This window comes from Ambystoma mexicanum, chromosome 6q (genome assembly GCF_040938575.1).
Source record: "Ambystoma mexicanum isolate Mex_15411 chromosome 6q, UKY_AmexF1_1, whole genome shotgun sequence".
In the NCBI taxonomy this organism is placed as follows: Eukaryota; Metazoa; Chordata; class Amphibia; order Caudata; family Ambystomatidae; genus Ambystoma; species Ambystoma mexicanum.
Window position 1 is genome coordinate 215,058,479 of NC_090937.1, and position 22,074 is coordinate 215,080,552.

The window sequence follows — 22,074 nt, forward strand, 5'->3', positions numbered from 1 at the left end:
AAAAACATTTGCCTTTCTTTTTGTCATAGATGTGGAGACCTTCGGGGTGCAGCCCACTCCATGACACCTACCTGTGGATCTCTGCAACCATAAACATAATCTACGATCCTCATCCATGAGGTGCGGGTCACAGGGAGAATCAGCTGTGTAGTGTCTTACGTGTGGGTATGGATTTAATCAGAATCATTAAAGCAGATACTCCCTTTTGCAGAGAATGAGGAAGACAGTCCCATTATCCACAACAGTCCTTTTTTCCTGCGGTTCACACCTGACGCCTATGACCTTTAACCTCTTGTTGTCTTACGACCAACAACATGCTTAATTCCTAAAATCTGCTCCTCGAGGCCAAGCCCCTCCAGAATTTTTTTTTTTTGTTTTTTTTGTAGGCATGTAATAAGAGTTAATGAAATATAAAAGTCCACAAGTGCTGAAGACAGGGTTGTCATCTACATGGTCGCATTCTTCTCCTTATCTTTTCCTTTCTCGCATACTTTATTGAAAATAATTTTGAGGAAGGTGTGTGTGCTTTCAAATGAACACTTTAAACCCACTAGGCGTGGAACAATTCTGCCTCTTCTTGGGCAGTGCACAACACAAGCTACTTGATGTCCTTTGTTGTTTGGTGTTGTCTTGCCCATTAAAAGAACTACATTTTCAGTGACTTTACAAATGACTGTGTCTGTTAATTATTTTCTCTAATTTATTCTGGGTCTGCACCGTTGGCTGGGGGGCCCACTTGACATGACTGCTGTTCCCTCAGTGCCATTTTGTCTTCTGGTGGCATCCCTGCTGCCATGGTGACACCGCTTCAATCACTATCATGTTGTCTATGGCCATCTTGGGTTCGGTGACATCCCCATGACAGCTGGAATGCGGCCAATCTCACTGCTGCCCTCCACGGCCTCAATGGGGCATCTGGCGCACCATCTCTGCAATGCATCATGATACACAGTGGGCGGGCTGCTGCCTTCACCCGGGCTACTTTTCTGAGCGGGCCAGGGCTTTCTTCACCTGGGATGCTCAACGTAGCAGCCCAGGGCTTCCTCCCCCCTCCTCTTCACCTGGGATGGCCATTGAGGCCAACCCGGGACTTGGATCTTTGTCGATCCAACCTCCTCGGAGGAGCAGGCTTCACTGCTCCCTCCTTAACCGCCAGGTCTGTGCCCTGCATAGGAAGACCAGGAGGACTTCAACGCAGGGCTGTTGGGGGGCACAGCCGGGCAGCCTGGTCTAGGCTGCCCCATCACGTGGCCTGGTCGCTGTTATTCTGGGTCCAGGCAGCACCTGGCATGCTGTCTGGACCATTTATTCCACTTTGCCCATCCAGTCATGCCTCTGGGCTGGCAGACCAGCGTCATGGCCCCGGGCTGACCGAGCTGCCCCTTGCATAGCAGCTCGGTCCCCCCTTGCATCAGTCTTTGTTCTCTATCCCTGCTTTCCCTTCTCTTATTCAACTGTCCTTTTCCAACTGTTTTCTTTTCAAATCCCTCTGAATTCTTTTTTCTCCCCTGCCCAGTCCATTTCTGGGCAGATGAGTTATATTCCTTTGTTGCTTTCCTCTTCTTTTTTTCTAAACACTCCATTGAGCACCATGGTGGGCTGGATGGATTCCTCCAAAAACACACACACAGAACACATATAAAAAAACACACACTGCACCTTAAATAAAATGCTTTATTACCCTGGTGTTTGCATCTTTATTTCTAGGTATTACTTCAGAGGGCAAGGATGTAGCCGCACAAGCGGGGCCCTTTGGAGCAACTTGAAGAATTGTCTTCAAGTTCCGGCTGAATCCACTTCAAACAGAGCGCTGACAATAGATGTACATTTAATTATAACGAACACTCACAGCTGCAGTGATAATATTCATGAGGTTTAGGGGGTGTTCTAGGGAAACCTTGAATTGGCTGCTGGCTTGAGAAGCCATCAGGGAGATAATTAGGAAGTGAGATGAGCCTCCTTAGATAAAGCCATACATTTTCTACTGTACTTATAGATTCCAATATAAAGTGAGACACAAGGGGACGAGGGTGCACAGGATCAGGATTTCGTCTGGAGTAGTCTTGCTTGATGCGCATTCCTGTGTCATTCTCTGCTATTGCTGCTATTGAACCTACCTCACCTAAATTGCAAGCCAGGTTTGAGTCTTTTCCTCATCACGCATTACCATTAAATCAAAATATGAAGCCACTGTGAAATCTGATTGGTAACCTATGGGTGCCACTCATTAGTACTCTGATGAGGCCTTTTAATACTTGTAGGAATTTGGTATGAACCATATTCATGTGCTATAGAACTGCATTAAGGCATCTGACAGGATCTGAATGATTTGTTAGAGCTAAACACACCAAGACCTGTGTGTTATTTTCTTTCATGAAATGTGCTCCATTGCAGAAAATGGCTTCAAAACTGTTGTGACCCGTGTCATCTCACCCTCATTACGGTCATTTTCTGGGAAGGCATGGAGACTGCCCTGCCGTCTCTCACAACACCAACACCGGAAAAACTACATTTCCCGGTGTCCCAGAGCGAAGGGTGGTCACCTGACTGGCACGCGACGTTCCCCTCGTTTGCTTCACTGTGCGACTAGATGTGCAGCTGAAGAACGCTGCCCAAGTGTTCCTTAACATTTGCATTTTGCCATCGAGTTAAGTCGCGCTTTATATCTGCTTGACATTCTGGTTTCCTGACTTCTGAACTGTTTCCTGACTACAAGCTTTGGATCATCCTGCATCTGTGTCGCGGTGCCTGGTTCCTTCCTCCCTTGCAAGCTCCCATGACTATCGGACCCCTGGCATCCCAACCGACACTTCTTCTGTCTCGCCGCTGAATCAGATCCTGTGTTCACGCTACGTTCGTCTTGTCTGAACACGAACACTGCACATTGGCACACATCCTTTTGTTCTGTGTGTAGCCACTGCGTGTGGAACGAGGACTCTCCCAGCGGAATACTTACTTCTTGTATTGGCCACGGATGTTTGAATCTAGCTTGCTTTCATCCCAGTGTTTTTATTTTGCACCAAAATTCTCACAAAGAACATCTAGTTGTTAGTCGCTTGTGCCATCATAAGGCATCCTACTCCTGAAGTGGCCACTGGACGATCTGCTGGCTGAACTCTTGGTCACTTGTAGTTTCTTCGTTTTAGGTGGATTTCATTTGTGACGCTTTGATGTTTTCTTTATTGGATTCACCTGGAGACGCTTGGCTGTTTTATGTGGATTTTCCTTGGAACGCTCTGCTGCTACACCCTGGATTGTGTTTATTTTGAACATTAGTTGCTCCCTTGTGCCGTTCATGTTAGTTGTTTTGGGACTTTCACTTCTTGGAACTAACTGAACATTTTCACTTGTCAACACCACTTCCTAACTCAAGTAGGTTCTTTGCTTTTCCACTAAACTTTGCAGGTAAGAGTTGGGTTGGTAAGGGTGGTGCGGCAGGGACTCTCTAATGTAGTAGATGCTCATTGTATCTGTAATCTTTGTCTTTTTTCCTTAGCTCTGTTGCTGCTCCTGACTTTTCACCCAAACTCGTGGCCTGTCAGGTGTCTTTGATCCTGCAGGCTGCGCTCTTGGGGGAAAGGTTTTACTGTCTACTGTTCAATGTCTTCATTCTGAAAGCGAACAGTCTTCTCGTGGGGACACTTCTTTGGTTGCATTCACTGGATCATGACAAAAACTTGCAAGCAAGATGGCTGAGGGAAGGGACAAAAGTGCTCCTTAGAGATATATTATAGTCTGAAATGGCGAAGACTAGACGCCTTTCTGAATTTCTGATAGATGGTTATTGGACACGAAATCAAGAATGAGCTACCATAAGTTACTGGTTATAAATGAGCAAGCCTTCCCTCCTTTCACTGCCTCGCTTTTTTCAGGATACAGAAAGGTTTGGCATCCGCTAAGTGCTGTGGCCTGTGAGGAGAGTCAGGGTGAGAATTTGCAGTTTAGGAACATAGGTTGTTTGATTTGACATTCACCAATGCATAGCCTTTGGAGTACTGAAAGGGTGGGTGAGAGGGGCACCCTGTAGTGAGCCATGCTTCGTACTCTATACTCTACATATTGTGGGATTACCCTTAATCAAGAGCTGGGGGTATCATATTACACTTTTCTCAAACAATGTGTTCCTGATTTATTAATCAATTAAAAGAAATACCAACACAAAAAACTCAGAAGGTACCAAGTGTTGATACACCTGCATGCCGCATTAGTTTATAATCAGTATAAATTGTTTTAGTCATACACTTGTTTTTATAAGAAGGCTCAAATCTATTAAAATAATATCAAATGAATGACCCACTGCTTTTCACAACCCATTCGTGTCACATTCACTCTATCCAATCATATTTATACAGATATTGTTTTTCTTAATTAGTTGTCCGGTTAAAGGGGTATTACTGCTGCGCTCGGCTGTATTCAGTTCAAAGTTTAAACATGATCATTTCAAAAGACTGGAAGTCCCGAAAGGTGTTATAGCTGATATTTATTATTTGTATTGCTTATTCTAAGTATTTGTAAGTGCAATACAATTAAAATGTTGCAACTTATAAATTCCAAAGTGTTGATTTTCACACTTGTTCTTTACATTTCTTGAGATGAGATTCCAAATAATTCGTATTTGTTTCTCAAAAGATAACTTTAACTTTATGCAAGAAAATTCACAATTCCTTTGCTCAAATAACGATTGACCTCAATAAAGTTCAAATGTTTCATATTATAGATTTCACACTTGTTCTTTACATTTCATGAGGTTCAAAGTGTTTGTCTTCACACATTAGAGGCCATATGATACATTTAACTTGGTTCAGTCTGCAATCTCTTTTTTGCAATGTGTTCCCAAATAGTTTGTATTTACTATGAAATTATCATATTTAAATGTTGAACTAAATACAACCGAGCGCAGCAATAATACCCCTTTAACTGAACAACTAACATTGATATTGGGAAGCCACAATATTTGGGGTTATCTCTTAGCGAAGGCACCACCACAAATATTCAAATACATTCTCTGTTTGGTTTGACCTATGTCTGCAACACCATGATAAAGCATTGTTTTTCTTAACTTAAATTATACCTCATCCATTTTTTTTTTAAAGTAGTGTGTCTAGTCACACATTGTTCTGGGGCTATTTGATCAAACAGGATTAGAAACTAATACGGTATGCAGGGTGGTTTCTGAGTTTTTGGTTTTATATATTCTTTTGAATTGATGATTTGTGTATTATAAAAATCAATCAGGAGCAGGAAGATTGTTTGAGGAAAAAGCGACTTCATACTCTAGGTATTTTGCCTTTCTGCATTGTGGATGCTAGAAGGCCTGTAGCTGACCAGACTGTTGCCAGATTTCATAGGTGTGCAGATGAGGGGATGCATGAGAGTCATTCTGTCTAGGAAGGAGTGTTAGAGAGAGGAAGAAACAGGAGGTCTCGATGACTGCATTCATTTGTGAAGTAAAACTGAGATCATAGCCAAAAACTAATGTTAGATCTTTTACAGTCATGATAGTCATGATAGGGGTGTTCCAGGTGAACATGCAAGAGAGGAGAAGCAGCAGTAGCTCATTCTTGGAGTCAGTTTTAATCAGGTGTTTGCAGTTAGAGAAAAGTCCTTGTGTAATCCGAATGCACATAACAGCTAAATACAAAGATGAAGATGAAGTAGTGAGGTGTAAACTGAAGAGGAGGGAGAATTATGTATGACACTCCAGGATGCAGCAGGTGATGGAGGAAGGGGTGGCAAGTAGTGAGAATGATCCTTGGTGATCTGTATTTTGGGAAAGAGGACAATACATTTAGTGAAAGACCTTAGACGGCAGTTAGGGGCTAAGCATCCCCAAGATAAATTGGAGGCCAATTGTGTTAAAGGTTAGCAAGAGGTCCAGAAGGATAAGAGTGCTGATCCCATCAACATCTCATGTTGTTGGTGGTCATGAAACCAGCAGAAAAGAACCAACAGAAGATTCAAACGTTGGGAAAACCGCTAACCACTTCATGTCCTTCGTGTGCAGCTTCTTTTTTGGTTAGTTTCTTCTAGAAAGTTGTTGAAAGCCTGACTTTATTTTGTTTGGTTTGTTGTTGTTTTTTCTCCAACCTTATGATCTGCTTTTTATTGTTCTTCTATTGATTGTTTATGAAAGGGTGGATTGTATCCTTTTTGTGTGTATGACATTATATTTAAGGGTTTCTGGTCATTTTATACAGTGTTCTTATCCGCTTGTGGCACTATTTACAATTCATAAAAAAAGAAACAAAAAATCATCTTCTCTCTTATGAGTGATTAGGAATACACCTTACTTCAGAAATATCTGGGTTCTTCACTCCATTTCATGAGGAAAATGTGTTCGCTAGTCAAACACACTTACCATGGGTTCTTTTGGTAGGAGAAGGGGGCACCATTGCAAGCGAGGCTGATGCATATTTTCTTTACCTGTCTGCTATCCAAAGCTTCTTCATGAGGTACAGAATGCCTCAGGGAGGAGAGATGCAGAGTCAGTTCAAGCAATACTGTAATTACAAGGAAAGTACATGTGTACAAATAATCATTACACCACTAAATCTCGATGGGCGTCCACCTGACACTAGCATATACTTGTAGGGATTGGGTGGAGCCATTTGTGGTTGCATCCCAGGCCTTACTCCAGACACAGTTTCTATATGATGGGGACATCCTGGACAAAGAATGGCAAAGGCACCTAATCTTTCTTATCCTTGGTCCACCATGCTTTGGGGTTAGCGTCCCATATGTTGTTTTTTCTGCTTGTTATTACTGATTAAAAAGTGGTAAAAATAGTCTAGATTTCATGCGTGCATTTTATTAAAATTTGTATTACTAGAATTAACCATAGACTAATCAGTCAATAAAAGTATGTGTACGGTGTGGAGTACTTCCTAAGTAACACATATGAGACACATAAATACAATTTGTATTTCCACACTCTATAGTCACTGCAGTTCTGCACAGGAGAAATACCAAGCACGAAATATGAACTACATGGTACAACTTTCTCCAGGATACATATAAAGCACTATTTTCTAAATATAATACCGCTGGCATGCTAATACCAGATTACGAGTGTTTGAATACTTGCAAATTAACACAGGTGTCTCTTTACCCCTGAAACCTATTAAAATCACCCAGCCCATAATATTCTATTGAAGAAATGCAATGATGATCTCGGTTTTGAAGCGAAGAAGATTTCTGCCGGAAGAACTTTCCAGTGACATGATTTTCAAAATGTCAGAACAGTGCGAATGCTGCAAATGAAAATGAAAGTTGTGTCAGTTACTTATTGCATAACACGTGTACATGTTCCATACCTATACCAGGATACGCAGTGTGTCAAATATCTTAGTTTTCATTTCCTACAAAGGCATTAATTGGAACTGGCATTCCATTTGTTATTCATTTTGCTTAAACTCTAAATATGTGTTATTTATGTCATTTCAATTTATTAAGCTTTTGCATTGTGCCCATCACCACCGCAGTGGGCTTAAAGTGCTGTGGCTTGCCAGAAGTGCTCTATTGAAACCATACTGTGGTCTGTTGGAGCAAAGGGAAATGAAACAGGAGCAGTGGAGAAGACACCCTGACTATCATTTGGAAAAATACAAGGGACTTGAGGGGGGCAGGGATGTGTGATTTTCCATGGAGATGTGGCTAGTAATTTGCGGATGTGTGGCTAATAATTTGTAATAGATCAGGTGGAATGCTGATCAGAAGGAAGGGAAATACAACCTTTTGTGGTAACAATCATTGTTCACAAGACGTAGAGGAAAATTCAAAAGAAAAAGCGAGTAGGACTTGCTTTTACTCTTTCCTTTGCCTTGTGAACATTTAACTCAGCACATAAGTACTAATGTTGGTGGCCCCCATCATGCAATTAATGTTTACAGTAAAATTAGGCTGCTATGTACCGGGTTTCATTGCAGACGCTGCATAGCTTTACATTTCAGGATGCACTGCACTGATCGCTGGACTGATCACCTTGGGGTGAGCACAAGGCTGATTTGCATGAAGTTGGGGTCCTTCTTGAATGGCTATTTTCTTTCTTTTATTTGTTTGTTTGGCTTAAATACTCAACCTTTCAAATGTTATACTTTCAACATACTTAAATTAATTATTTACATGAAATGATATTCAATATTAACAAAATCCCGATGTTCATTAACAGTGATAAACATAAAATCTTCACAAGTCTAATATTAAAATATAAATCTACAAACATAATACATTATTTGCAGCCATTCAAAATCTTCATTCAAACGATAAAAGAAGAATAGTAAAAATACTGAGAATTTTAAACAAGAGGAGAGAGAAAAGAGAAGTCACAAGTTATAAAAAAAGAAATTATGTTCTTAAAATATCAAAAACAGTACTGATGATGAATGCACATTTCAGAATAGATACGTGATCACTGATATTCAATTTCCATTCAGATACAATTCTCCAGGTAGAATAGTTTTTATGAATTGAGTTAGAGCAATGTGTATCACTGTTCTAGTACTAGTAATCAAAGCATTCCATATTTCATCTGTGGTGCGAGCACAAGTGAATTGCATCATATTACGAAAATACAGTACTCGTATTTGAAGAAGTGCTGGACATTCTACTATTAGATGTGATAAAGTCTCCAACTGTTTTAGATTTTTACAAAATCAACAGAAGTTTTGGCTTTTGTGACTTAAACCTCTTCTCACCAAAATTTGGTTAGTGGGACAAAAATGTTGTCGCAGTCTTAACATTTCAGATCTAACAGAAGCTGACGGGCATTTGATAAGATAACTTTCCATTGTTCTAAAGTTCTTATGTGGAAATAATTGCAGGTTAAAGTTTACATAACGTGCACAAGAATTTTGTGTTATGATCCAGTCATAGCGGTAGAGTTGTATTTTCGCCTTCACAGGGTTGGTTAACAATGGATCAATTATTATGCCTGCATCAACAAGGTTGTTCAAAATACATTTAACCCATTTTCTAGGAAACTCAGCTTCCGAAGTCTGAATGTAAGCTGCGACTGAGTCTAAAATGTTTGCTACATTCATTCCCAGTAGGCATTTTCTATAGAGATTACACATCTGCCAAAGCACTTGGCCAAACATGGAGATAAAACCCAATTCATACCGCAGAAGACTGATCGGAGTACAGGTAGCTAAACAAAGAACTGACTTCCAAAGTGTTCCCTCATAGTGGACCCAGAATTTTCTTGGACTAGGTAATACGGTGTCCACCCCGTATGATAGAATAGGGACCACTTTTTGAAGGAAAAAGGTTAATATATGAAGCGTGGCGAATTTTCCATATCTGTGCAGAATGATCTTTGCTTGTGAAATCAATTACCTTAATTTAGCATCAAGAGTGGCTTCATAGATCAGATTGCTCAAGGCCCCTGAGAAGGGCAATCCCAAATATTTGTAATGAGGCACCACCATAAGTGTTTTTTTTTCTGCAGAGACCATTGACAGTTTAACATTCTGGGATTCCTTGTTTTTTCACACACCAATATTTGAGTTTTGTCAACATTGATGGTCAGATTATTATTAACAACATATTTATTCAGTTTATTCAATAGCTCTTGCAGGCCTTTAGGAGTTTGGGATAGTAGAATGAAATTGTCAGCATATAAAAGCCAAATAATCTTCTGAGGACCTAGTTTAGGAGAGTCAGTCTTGACATCTTCAAAGGACACTCCTAAATCCAACAGAAAAAGATTGAATAACGTTGATGCAAGTATGCACCCTTGCTTAAGTCCCCTCTGAGTCTTGATTTTAGCTGATAGAGAGCCATCTAATGATAATCTAACTTGTATAGTTGTGTTTGTGTGCAACTTCTTAATAACAGTTAGAAGTGAAGAAGGGCAACCGTATTTTTTTAGTTTACCAAAAAGAAGTTCTCGGTCAACCGAGTCAAAAGCTATACGAAAATCCATGAAAGCCATGTAAATAGGTTGGTTTCGCTCAAAATATATTGATTTTAACATATTTAGGGTAATCAGGTTAATAGAAGTGCCTAGCCCAGAGACAAAACCGGATTGAAATGGGTCTCTTTTACACTCTCTCATAGTCCATTCATTTAGTTTTTGCAATACAATATGACTATAGATCTTTCCAAGGGCATAAAGTAAGGCAATGGGTCTATAACTCTCAGGCAAACAACGATCACCTTTCTTGTGGATGGGAACAATTATAGGATGTTTCCATGAAGACGGTATGTTTTGTGTTATGTTAATTTGTTCCAATATTTGTTGTAGAATTGAAGACCACATTTCAGGATGTTGTTTGAACGTTTTATTGGAAAGGTCATCAGGACCTGGAGCTCTTGATTGACTTATTGTATTAATGAAATATCATATATCAGACTTTGTTATATTAATGAAAAATGGGCTATTAGAATCGATTTCACATGCTTTGCCTGAGCTATTTGGAATAGCATAGATTTGTGTAAAATGGCTAATCCACACAGACTCAGGAACACTATGGATTTGAGACATTGGGGGTAGGCGGAATGGGGATTTACCGGGACATTCGGACCTATGCAGACCCGGTAAGTCCCCATGCCGAATACCATTCCCCATTCCCATTCGAGCCCCCATAGGGCTCAATGGGAATGGGGAAGGCGCTAATAACGGGCCCGCAAATTGCGGGCCTGTTATTAGCTCCAAGGTCCCTTAACGGATCCCGCTAAGAACGGCTGGTCAGACCAACCGTTCCTGGTGGGACCCGCTAAGGGACCTCAGAATAGGGCGGTAGGGGGTTATTGGCACCGGCATCCTTACCGGTGCCGGTAACCCCTTGCCGCCCAACTCAGAATGACCCCCATTGTCTGAGGAGTAGCTGAAGCATTATTCAGCGCTTTCCAAATATGGGCAGTGTTTTTATCACGGGTGGCTAGTAACATAGTCTCACCATCTTGTTGCAACAATTTAATACGATGCCAACAGCACCAATTTCTATAAGTGGTTTTAGCCTTATTTAAGGCTTTAGATCTAGAGGTTATTGACAGATTCATGGCTTCTCGCTTTTGCAAACGAAATGCAGTTTTCATATTTTTAATCTCGACTTCGAAAGTATGGTTTCGGTGTCCGTGAGCTAAATGATTTTTACTTTTCACAGCAAATCGTTGCATAAGGTCATAATATGGGATGTCACGCGATGGTTGGTTTACTCGTGAGTGGATAAAAGCAGAGTGTAAAGATTGGTCAAATTGAATCAAAGTGTTTTCAGTCCAATTTATTCAATTCAAGCGCCCATTGACAAACATTGTTCCTTTTATAGGCAAAGTTGGTTTGTTTGGTGCGGACAAAGCTACGATCCACTCAAAAACAAGCATTCGATGATCACTTCCCACCATAGATTTAATTTGAAAGGATTTGGCGTTTAAGAATAGTTTGTCATCTACATAAATATAATCAATGGTAGCTTTGTTGCACCCTTGAGACCATGTATGTTTTGAGTCGCTATTGTCGAAACTACTTCCATTAAGCATGCAAAATCCTCTAGAAGCCATAAGCTGATACCATTGTATACGTCTTGCGAGATCATGACTGTTCTTTTGTGAGAGGCAATGCAAATTTAGATCTCCAGCCACAATCGTATAACCAATTTCTGGCACCAGTACAATATAATCCAAAAGGGTGGATACATCAAACAAGAACCTTTATTCGTCAATGCTCTTGGCGTTCCAGTATAAGTTAACTAGTGCATATAAGACCGCTTCAATGGAAACAACAGTGAGTTGAGAATATGCGTTCAGAACATAGGTAAAAATTATGCTAATTTCAGAGCTCAGTTTGGAACCAGAGGCCAGACATGGGATGATGACCCTTAACTCCCTTGAGTGCAGGGGTAAAGTGAAGTGCGTGATCGTCCCAAGACGGCGTTGCTGTCAGCCAGGTTTCCTGTAAGAGGATCAAATCATAACTGTCCAATGTATAGTTTTGATTATTGATCAGATGATGATGACCACGTGTATTCCAAGATGCTAGAGTCATAGAACGCTCTTTTCTACTAATAAGCTCTAGTTAACTTCTGGAATCGCAATTACAAATGCATTTTGAGGTAACGTGTTCTGAAATTCTTACTGTAGAAAGTCTGGTAAGTTCTTTTGAGGTCGCATCTATCCACAAATCCACTTTTGGTTGTTCATTATTAGTTTTAATGGGTCCCAGCAGAATCAAAAAACCCATAGCGAGGAGCTGATCTTTAGCTTCCCAAATAAGATTCCAAACGACTCGGGAGCTCAGCCACAAACAAGCCGTGCTCAATGTAGAGTCATTAAAGAATTCAACTTGTTCAATATCTGCAGTGCTAATGTCCTCCAACAATGGAATGTCAGAGAACAACTCTAGAACACTACGTCTGTTAAGGACATATTGCGGGTAGGGTAAAGGTCGACAGCCAAGAATTAAAGCAGTAGAGTTCTGGTTACGATCTTTCAAATTTAAGATTTGTTTTGGTTTTTGGCTCATTTTTTGGGAATTAGATGCTATGGGAGCTATGGCCTTATTCTGATTTTATGGTAACAGAGATTGTAACAGTAAGGCTATCTCAGCGTCATGCATAGGATTGGACAGTTGAGAACCTAGTTCCAAACCACCATTACTAGGTTGAGCCTTTAAGGAATGTTTATTCAAAGGGTCAAGGTTTATTGCAGGAGGACATGCATTAGGTATTAGCACTGGGGCCTGTAATAATGGGGCAGTTGGAAATCTACTCATATACGCATCAACTTCTTTCCTTATCTCCTGTCTCCTAACGTCTTGTGCTGCTTGATCATTGTCAGCAAGTATGGGTGCTTTAGTGATCTGAGGTTCTAGAGCTGGACATGGATTATTATGACTCTGAGCTGTTTGATTTGAGTTATTCTACATGATCAGTGTCAACAGAAAGCGTGGTTTTTATATTCTTGGCTTCCAAAGTTGATTGCAAGTGTTCATGATTCTGGACAGCATTAACTAAGTTATCCAGCGGTGCATAGGTCGTTATAGATGAGGTAATATTTGCAGTAGCAAGTTTCAATTTATGAGCTTGGTTCAATTGGAGATATTTTTTGGTTACAACCATAGAGGCAAAATAATTGTTCTTTGGCGGAACAGTCAATGTTTTAATAAATTGTTTTGAGCCAGGTGTTGAGGTAACTTTGCTCATTTTTATACTTTTTAATTTTTCTCCATGGGGACAAAGATTTTCTTGCTTAGTGGTGGTTTTTTTACAAAAAATAGTATATGGTTCTTGTTCTGTTAATTTAATATTCACACTGTGAGGTGCTTCAGCATGAGTATCTTTAGAGGTAATTGTTCCGTAATAATTTGACCAATATAAGGTAGTGAAGGTGTCAAAACAGGATTATCCGCAATCATTATATTAGTTTTCAAGGGCGGACAAGGGACCAAAAGGTTTGTAACCAAGAAGTCTTTTTCCAATGTTTCAAAATGAGTGTTTGTTGCAATGCTCGAAGTTAAAGATTTTATAGGTGATGAACTTTTATCTACTAATGTGATAGGCACATTGTTACGCAAAATTTGTTCAACTAAATGGACACCCTTTTGTTCCACATATTGGTCCTGCTTCGTTTGCCAAGCAATAACAGAAGTTAATTGTGAACTTTGAGCATCTAATTTCACATTTAACGTATTGAAAAGTTGGGTAATAGTCTTCATTGTGAGGTTCATTGCTTCATTGCTTCCAGTGTAAGTTCGACCACCTTTGGGATACCTTGAATGTTTGGTCGATTTTCTGTAATGTTACATTTTCGTGGAGTGGGAGCTAGAAAAGCAGACGTTACATTAGATTTCGTAAAGTCAGTATTGGAAAACATATTAGGCGAGAAGGACAAGTTCTCAAAAGTTTCCTGCACAGTACAATTTGACCCTGGAGATGGTAAATCGATGACAGCAACATCATCAGAAGTTACAGAGGCTACAGGACTTTTATCCTGAAAATCTATGGCTATACGGGCCATAGAATCACCTCTCAAGACGGTACCATCAAAAAGGGAGGGATTAGGGATAGTGCACTGCACAGACTTATTATTTGTGTCCATGTTAGTATGAGAGTGACAGGCAGGCAAATCACAATTAGCTAGGGGTAGCGAACGGACACTTTTAGAAGCCTGCAGTTTCGCTGCAGACTCAGGATAGAAAAATCATATGTCACGCACAGAGGTGTCTTTTGGGTTAATAGTATGTTGTATCGCCCGCTTCCTAGCTTTAAAACGAGCAATCGGGGTAGAACAGCATTAAGCAGTTTACAGTTTTCAGCTTGATTTTCACACTGAAGAGGCGGCATGCCTGTGCGGAGCGTATGGAGGCTTTGTTTCATTAGAAGACTTCTCACACTTCACTGAAGAAAATAGAGCACTACAATGCGCGCCCTCAATATGCGCTACAAAACAGGGCAATTCAAAACAACATAGGCAGCATAAGCAACAAAACACAATCTCCAAACACCCTGCAGTGAACAAATCGAAAGTACCGAATATAGAGAAACCCGCGCCGCTCACATCGCCGCGGTGAACCCGCGCCGCTCACATCGCCGCAGCGACATCGCTCAGGTGCGTGCGCTGGTGCGTGCGTGTGCCAGATTAAATAGGTTCACGCCTAAAAAGGGGGCAAAGCCTAAAGTTTAAGTCACAACAGCCTTGTTAAAGGCTTACTTGAGCTGCAAAGTAAAAGAAAAAAGAACTTAGGTTCAGTCCACAGTAGTCCACAAGAGGAAAAGTAGATCTTGAAGCCGTAGAGAGTAAAGTACCGTATTAAGCAGCAGTTCAATTCAGATCAGGTTTCCAGACCAGCAAGATGAGCGGCAAAGCGGTACTTCTCGGTACTTCCCTCAAGGGCGCGCGTACAGGTGCGCGCGCCTGCCAGATTAAATAGGTTCATGCCTAAAAAGTGGGCGGAGCCTAAAGTTTAAGTCACAACAGCCTTGTTAAAAGCTTACTTGAGCGTATTAAGCAGCAGTTCAATTCAGATCAGGTTTCCAGACCGGCAAGATGAGCGGCGAAGCGGTACTCCTCTGTACTTCATTCAGGTGCGCTAATGGCTAATTGAAAACAAAGGCTTGAAATGCTACCCAAAGAAATACCCAGTGGCTGTGAAATGGTGGCTGCCATATTTCCATTGTTCAGGTTTTGATTTTCTTTGTGAGTGTCCTTAATGGAGATACATTCTCAGCATCATCAATGCTTCTATTACAGAGTCTGATAAATAGGATTAAATGACAGCACAGGAAAAATGGTCTGACGGTGTCATAGGTGCCATTGCAGACCTTCTTTCATGCGTAATGGATCAGGAAAAAGCGGGTTGGGATTTGAATCTCTTAGTTTGATAGTTAGACCTCAGGTAATGCTGGCCACCATTTTTAAATATGTTGATGTTTTAAATGCTATGTTTGCAGTTGAGATGGCATTTAGAGGAAAGCAGAAAGTCATCCTAAGTCTGGAAAGCTTGGCATAGATGTACATCCCCCTCTTCATCAAGCCCTCTAGCAAGAAACGTCAGATGGTCAGTATGTGGAACAAACATGCACAGCCATGCAAATGTCATGAGGCACCTGTCCTACAAACAAGTTAGAAGATGATTTGGCTACAAGTGAAAACACAACACAGATCCACAGCCTCAGCCATTTCAGATTCTGAGAATTCTACAATGTTTCTTGCCTTTGATATATGTTGCTCCTGCATATGTAATAACAGCTGATAAGTCTATGAAGGCTTCTGTAGAGCACTGCCTAACTTGTCAAGCATTCATCATTGAAAACCTTAAGATTCTGCCACATGACCCTGACAGAATTCTGTAACGGCTTCTCATGCACAAGGCACGTTTCTACTCACTTAGAATCGTCAACCATGGCCTATCTTATCAAGAAAACAAATGCATATTTCATTAAATAATTGCTCTATATCTCATATCCCTTTCAAAGAGAAATAAGTGGAAAATATGATTATCAAATAACTCAAAGTCTTCAGAAAGGAAAACTTGCGTTTGTTTGATCAACAATCCGAGTTTAGACCATTAAGCAGTATGTTGTAGTGTATTTCTGAGTGCTGGTGACATCACCGACCCCGGAATGCTTTGATGTCAGTGAGTGTAGAGCGCTATGTGTTATGTTCTGAACAGGGGTTCCAACAGTTACAGTTGGAGAGTGTACGGTAGCATGGAGAGATGTGCCAGTGTCTTCCTGGCATATATCTACCAATAAACCTACAAGCAACTTACCTGCTGGTCCAGGTGTTGGTTTCTGGTACCACGTTATTTCGCTGGTGACGAAGATGGGATCCTGTCGAGGAGGGGGCACCAGTTCAGTCCAGGAACATCACCCTACATGTGCTCACGTCCCATGGTGATGCCATCTATGTCAGCTCATGGTCTTCTGGTCTGCGGACGGCAGAGGAGGAGAGAACCGTGGAGAAGGTACTTTCTGTAGACCATGTGGTGCTCGGGGCGTAGTTCATCATGCCCCCAAGGAGGAGAGGGTTGCACGGCACACAGTTTGGTGTGCAGAGGAGGAGCGTGCCCTTGGTGGGGTGTTCCAGCTGTAAGGTGTTCTCCAGTAGTGTCGATATGGGAGCCTGATTGCTGTTTCAGCAGGCCGGGCGGTGCTGAAGGACATCTACCTTGGTGCATGCGAGCAATGCACAGCTGGATTCCGGGTAGGCAAGAGAGCTGAGGATGCGGCTCTGTGCGCGTTCTGTCTGTGTTGGACTGTATGAGGACGGCTTTCATCAGGCAGCGCGTAAGGAGGTTTTGTTGCTGTTTCTGGAGCCATCGTGGTGCAGCGGGGCCAGAGGGCTCCACAGTTGGGTTCTGGCCACTCTGCACTTGCCTGCTGAGGGGAGCGGGGAGGAGCGTTTCCCCTGGGCTGTGTGGAGTAGGGTCGGGTGGAGTTCTGGAGTAGAGGACGTAGCGGCCATGTCCTGGCTGCCGTCGGGTGTCAGCATCAGAGGAGAGCGCTGGGGTGGTGATTCCCCGGCGTCATGGACTCCAAGGGGATTGCTAAAGCGGAGGCGCAACAGCGATGCGACCTCCATGACATCAGAGGTAAAATTATGACGTTAACGGGTCATCAGGAGGCAGTCCAGCGCGACCGGATGCACCGCATGGAGAATTTGGAGCACGCTGCTTGTGCTGCGTGGCTGCAACGGAATGATGTTGTGTCCTTGTTGCCGGATGGAAACCGTTTTGTCTCACTATCCGTGGCAGCAAGTGGAGTTTTTCCACAATTGGAGCGTGGACTGGGGAGCAGCTGTCAGAATGGACCCCAGACGCGGTGGTAACACTGCATGGTCCTGTGGACTCAGTGGATTTCCCACAGGAGCAGGAGGTCATATTGAACTCATGGACAACGTGTTGCTTGTGTGGCGTGGCAGTAGAAGGAGTTTTCCATGGTAGGTGCGGATGCAGCACTACTGTTTCAGGGGTCCAGTCGGATTTGGATTTTGACTGTTGATGCCCCGATGTGAGGAGGACATTCCGGTTCTTGTTCTAGTGGAACGTTGTTCGTAGTGTGTCAGGCCGGTTTATGTATTGTGGCCTGTCCGTGTTAGCATCGGTGCATGTATGTTATGAGCCATTAAGGATGGTGTGTTTATGTCGTGGCCCCTTGTACTTGGACATTAATAACAGTGTAATTACAGTGTATTTTGTTGCTTAACTGATTTTTCTTGCAGGTGGAGTCTAAACATGTTGGGCCTGGATGGACTAGTGGGTGGTTTGGACTCATGGGAAGGAATGTATCAGCATTTTGTTTTATTTCTAGGGTTACTGCTCTAATGCCTTCTAAGGAATGTTGTTGGCGACTGTACTATTACTGCTTTTACATCGTTCAGTGAAGTCGACTAAGTGACATAGTACATATTAAGGTTAACAAATTGTGTCACATATGTTCCCATTCTACGACAAAGTTTTTAAAAGGATTTTGCATTTTGTCTCCTGTTTTGTGTGGATGATGTGGCGTGTGAATGAAGGGGTTCTCCTTGGGCTGTTGTTCAGGGCAAAGTGGTCCCGTGTTTGGTGTGTTGTGAAAAAGGGTGTGTTCCGTGATTTGGTGTGTTGAGGAATGGGTATCCTTATGGTAGCCTAGTTTGGTCTAGGGGTATCATAGGTAAGTGATGGTGTCAATGCTATGCAGTTAGACAAGGACCAGAGTTAACAGAGGTTGTGGTGGTGTACTTCACTGTTACTCTGGTGTAGTTTAGGCAGGGACTAGGGGTCCTGGGTGGTTGATGTACTGCTGTGGGCAGTTGACAGGGACCTGGGGTCTCGTGGTGTTGTGGTATAAGGGGTGTATTTGGTGCTATTGAGGTTGACCGTGGTTTCTGATGGAGTGTGTGTGTGTGCTCAGTGTGAGAGCTGTGTGGACTGATGTTTAGTGGTGATGCGTTTGTTGTTGCTCTCTGTTGGGTTCCAGATAGTGCCCGGGGGTGGCTGCCCTGGTGCCCTAGGATGCAGACTAGGGTGGAAGATTGTTGGTGCACTGAAGGTTTAGAGTGTTAGTGTAATGTACTTTTGGGGAACGCTGGGGCACGGACCTACCTAAGGGACTGGAGTAGGACCAGATACAGGGAAAAATGGTGTGGAGGTGCCAATTCCTGCCATAGTAGACACAGAAGCTTGGCGGTTCCAGGGGATCTGTGACCTTAACCCCCTACACATTTCACAGAACCCTGGAAAATCATCCGGGAGAGGAACCTGAGGTCTAATGCATGGCGCAGGACTGCTGAGAGCAGGACACATGGGGCACAAGTCAATCAGAAAGGGGGGCATGTCCTAGGGATGACGGTGATGAGGAATAACTTGTGGCTGCAGCACAGAAGAGTATACTAACTTCATGTGTCTTCAGTGGATACCAACCGTGCAGCCACAACTACCTCTCCACTTGTGGTGAGGAACCGGTGAGCCTTAGCATGTCCCAGGTCTACAGTGCAAGGTTGCAGTGACATTGAACATCATGATATCACTACCATGATGTACTCCAGAAGCCAAACCTGGAACCTAGCCACACTGCCCAATTGGTGTCAGTGGAAACCAGCAATGGATTTCACTGAAATGTTGCAAGCAAGCAGAAGGCCCCTTTTGTCAGCACTACCCCACACACAGTTGGGGTGTTGCACAACCAGCATTATGCATCTTTGGGCAACCACCCATGCACCACATCTTGCATCATGGGTTAACATACTGCCTTTATTGTGGGGAGTTGGTTAGCACGGGGCAGCTGAACCACATAGTGGGGGTGGGCAGCCTGTGCGCATCCCGAGGAGGCATATGGAGCTCCTCTGTCCTTCATCCAGCAGGTAGTTGTGCAGAGAAATGTAATGAGGGATTAATAGAGGGCTTCGCCACAAAGAGGGACTAATCCAACTGGAATATTGTGTGCTCTATAGGAGAGCTTGAGATCTTTAGGGGCAGCTGCACCCTATGAAAGAGCCGAGAACCTTAGTGGGAAGCTTCCCCTGCAAAAAAACAAAAAGGTAAGGTAAGAGGTGGGTATGAAAACCAGAGACCCTTAGTGGGTGGTTTCCTCCTAAGAACCTTAAGGTGGTGTTGTGCACCGTGGGGGAACCTACGAACCTCAGTTGACGGCTGTGCCCTGTGAAAGATCTCATGGACCTTATTGAGTGGCGGCACTGATAATCTAAATGTGTAGTTGCAGCCTGTCAAATAGCCCATGAACATTAAGGGATAGCTGCGAGCTGTAGGAGAACATGTACACGTTTGATAATGTGTGATTAGGAGTTTGAGAACATTATTTCCAGCATATTGAAAGCATTGTAATATGGAAGACAGCAACTTGTCAGGGCCTCTTGGTCACAACTACTACTACTACAGCTATCTGTGTCCCAACCACACATACCAAAAAACAACCCTGTTCCTTTTGTCAGTGTCCAATATGTGCTAAGTAAGAAACATCATAATCAACATTCAAGCTGGTTTGTTGGCTTTGGGTAGATGGCATTCAATAGTCTGCTGCAATGAAGTGACAATTCATTTTTATAAATGCTAATTGTTCAACATGTTGCACTGTAAAGCTTTTCCTGTGGTTACAGACAATAGACCCGGCCGTTCTATAAAATCTCTCAGACTGGACACATGTAGGCGGGCAGCTTTGCGGTTCTACAGCAACTTGCACAAGTGCTGCTGAACAAACAAGCCACTTTCTGTACTAGTACTGTAATGGGGCATTATCCTTTTCCACAGATTAAGTACTCAATAGATAGACATCAAACAAATGTTGGCTGATGACCCAAAAGTCTGTTGGAATTGATGATCCATCTATATTCGAGATTCCGGAATCACTGTCGTGGCCCACATTTTCTCTTTTCTGTAGGTTTCATCTGTACTGGATGCTTTTAACAGGTGTCATTGATGTACTTCCCAATGTGATGAATAGTGTCATCAGTCCTTTCCGGGCGGCAACCTCACCCGTGGGCAAGGGGATGGCAGCCACTACCTGATCCTGACACTGGGGTGGCTATATGAGGGAGGATCACATGCTGGGAGACAGCCTCTGGGAGAATAGCACAGCTCCATTGGATGAGACATGACATCCCCTTTTTTTTTGAGGACACCCCATCAATGACCAATGTCTTATTGGCAAATGTTTACCCCTCCCCTCAACCACCTACAATTGGTATGGAAAACCATCCAACAAGATCAGTGTCTGAATCATCAAGACTTGACTTATACTCCAATGCTCATGAAAATGTCTTCTCAGATTTTACTTACAAGTTATCAAGGGCTAACATGCCTTCAAGCACTTCTATGGTACCTACACAGATTCTACACATGTGACATCAATAATGAACTTCCATTCCCAAAAATGCAAGACTACTGGGATGAGGAAGAAGAACAGACTAATGTAGAGGGGAAAAGACCAAGCGTACAGGCTGTGCTCTAGATGTTGTGAGCACAGACCTGTAGCCAGGAGATTTAAATCACAGCCACAGCTGACAAGAGCACGCTGCTGTAGTGAAGAAGCTGCTTCTCTCGTGAAGGGCCGAGGGAATGTGGTGTTGCAGAAGGCATTGTGGCGCCATCCGGCTCAGGAAGACAGAAGTGGGAAACTGACTGTGAGAGGAGACACACTGCGAGAACGCCACAAGCCAACACCGTGTACAGAGCGACGGCGTTTCCCTGGCTGAAGCCGAACAGAAAGCAAAAGAACCCAGCAGGAACCAGAAGGAACGAAAGTAGTGAGATGGAAAGAAAAACCAAATGACCACTACCAGCTGACTGTGGGAAGAATAAAGAACGCCAGCAAGAGCCGGTGAGTTCCCTAAAGGGAAGCAGAGACACTGGGGCGTATGGGCAGACATGCCAAAAGCGAATATATGTAAAACATATGTATGAAAGACGTCAAGAAGAAGGAAATACTGAACCATTTGTTAAAAGGGTAAGCAAACAAGAAGTAACAGACTAAATTGTGCAAGTGTATGCAATACACATTGAAGAGAAGCCCTAGCAGGACAATGTACCAGGCAGCTACTGTGTTTGATAAAGTAGACTAAACAGAATATTACATTTGAAAGTGTGTGCAGAGCACACAGGAAGAAAGGCCCTGGCAGGAGAGTATACCCGGTGGTTACAATAGTGTTTAAAGAAAGCTCTGGCAGGATAGTACACCAGGCAAGTGCAAGTGTTTTTACATGTGTCCACAAAGGAAACCAGCAAGTACTCAATGTTACCTTTAAATCCAACAATCTTTGGATCACCATGAAAGGTTGAAAGCAGGTCCCTCACTAGCTGTGCCACATCAGAATCACCTCTCATGGCACAGACCCCTGCCATGCTGGTCAGGTTGATCTCAAGTAGGTACACAAGAAGGAGAACCTCAATAAGAGATGTGTTATTGACATATAGCCCACTTGGTAGCCGCCTTAAAATGTTATACTACAGAGCAGACATTACACTGTAGCTGCCATTGCTATGATGTTAAAAGTGACCCATCTAGAGCTCTGTTGTTAATGCTACAGTAATCTGCAATGGCTTTGCACCGCTTACATAGCCTTTCCAACACATACAATGTAAAGATCCAACAGGTGAATAAAGAGCTATTCATGTTGTGCTGGTGCAACTTGTAGTGCACT

The 22,074-nt window shown here is 42.7% G+C and overlaps 1 protein-coding gene across 1 annotated transcript in view; it reads right to left on the reverse strand.

The window, feature by feature from the left end:
• Positions 1 to 6,798: 6,798 nt before the first annotated feature.
• The window catches only part of LOC138515893 (alcohol dehydrogenase 1-like), a 456,553-nt gene continuing 441,277 nt past the window's right edge, over positions 6,799 to 22,074 (reverse strand). The window contains exon 9 of the mRNA XM_069630655.1: positions 6,799 to 7,250. Coding sequence (XP_069486756.1) covers positions 7,226 to 7,250 — 25 coding nt within the window. The 3' untranslated portion in view covers positions 6,799 to 7,225. The remainder of the gene's footprint in view (positions 7,251 to 22,074) is intronic.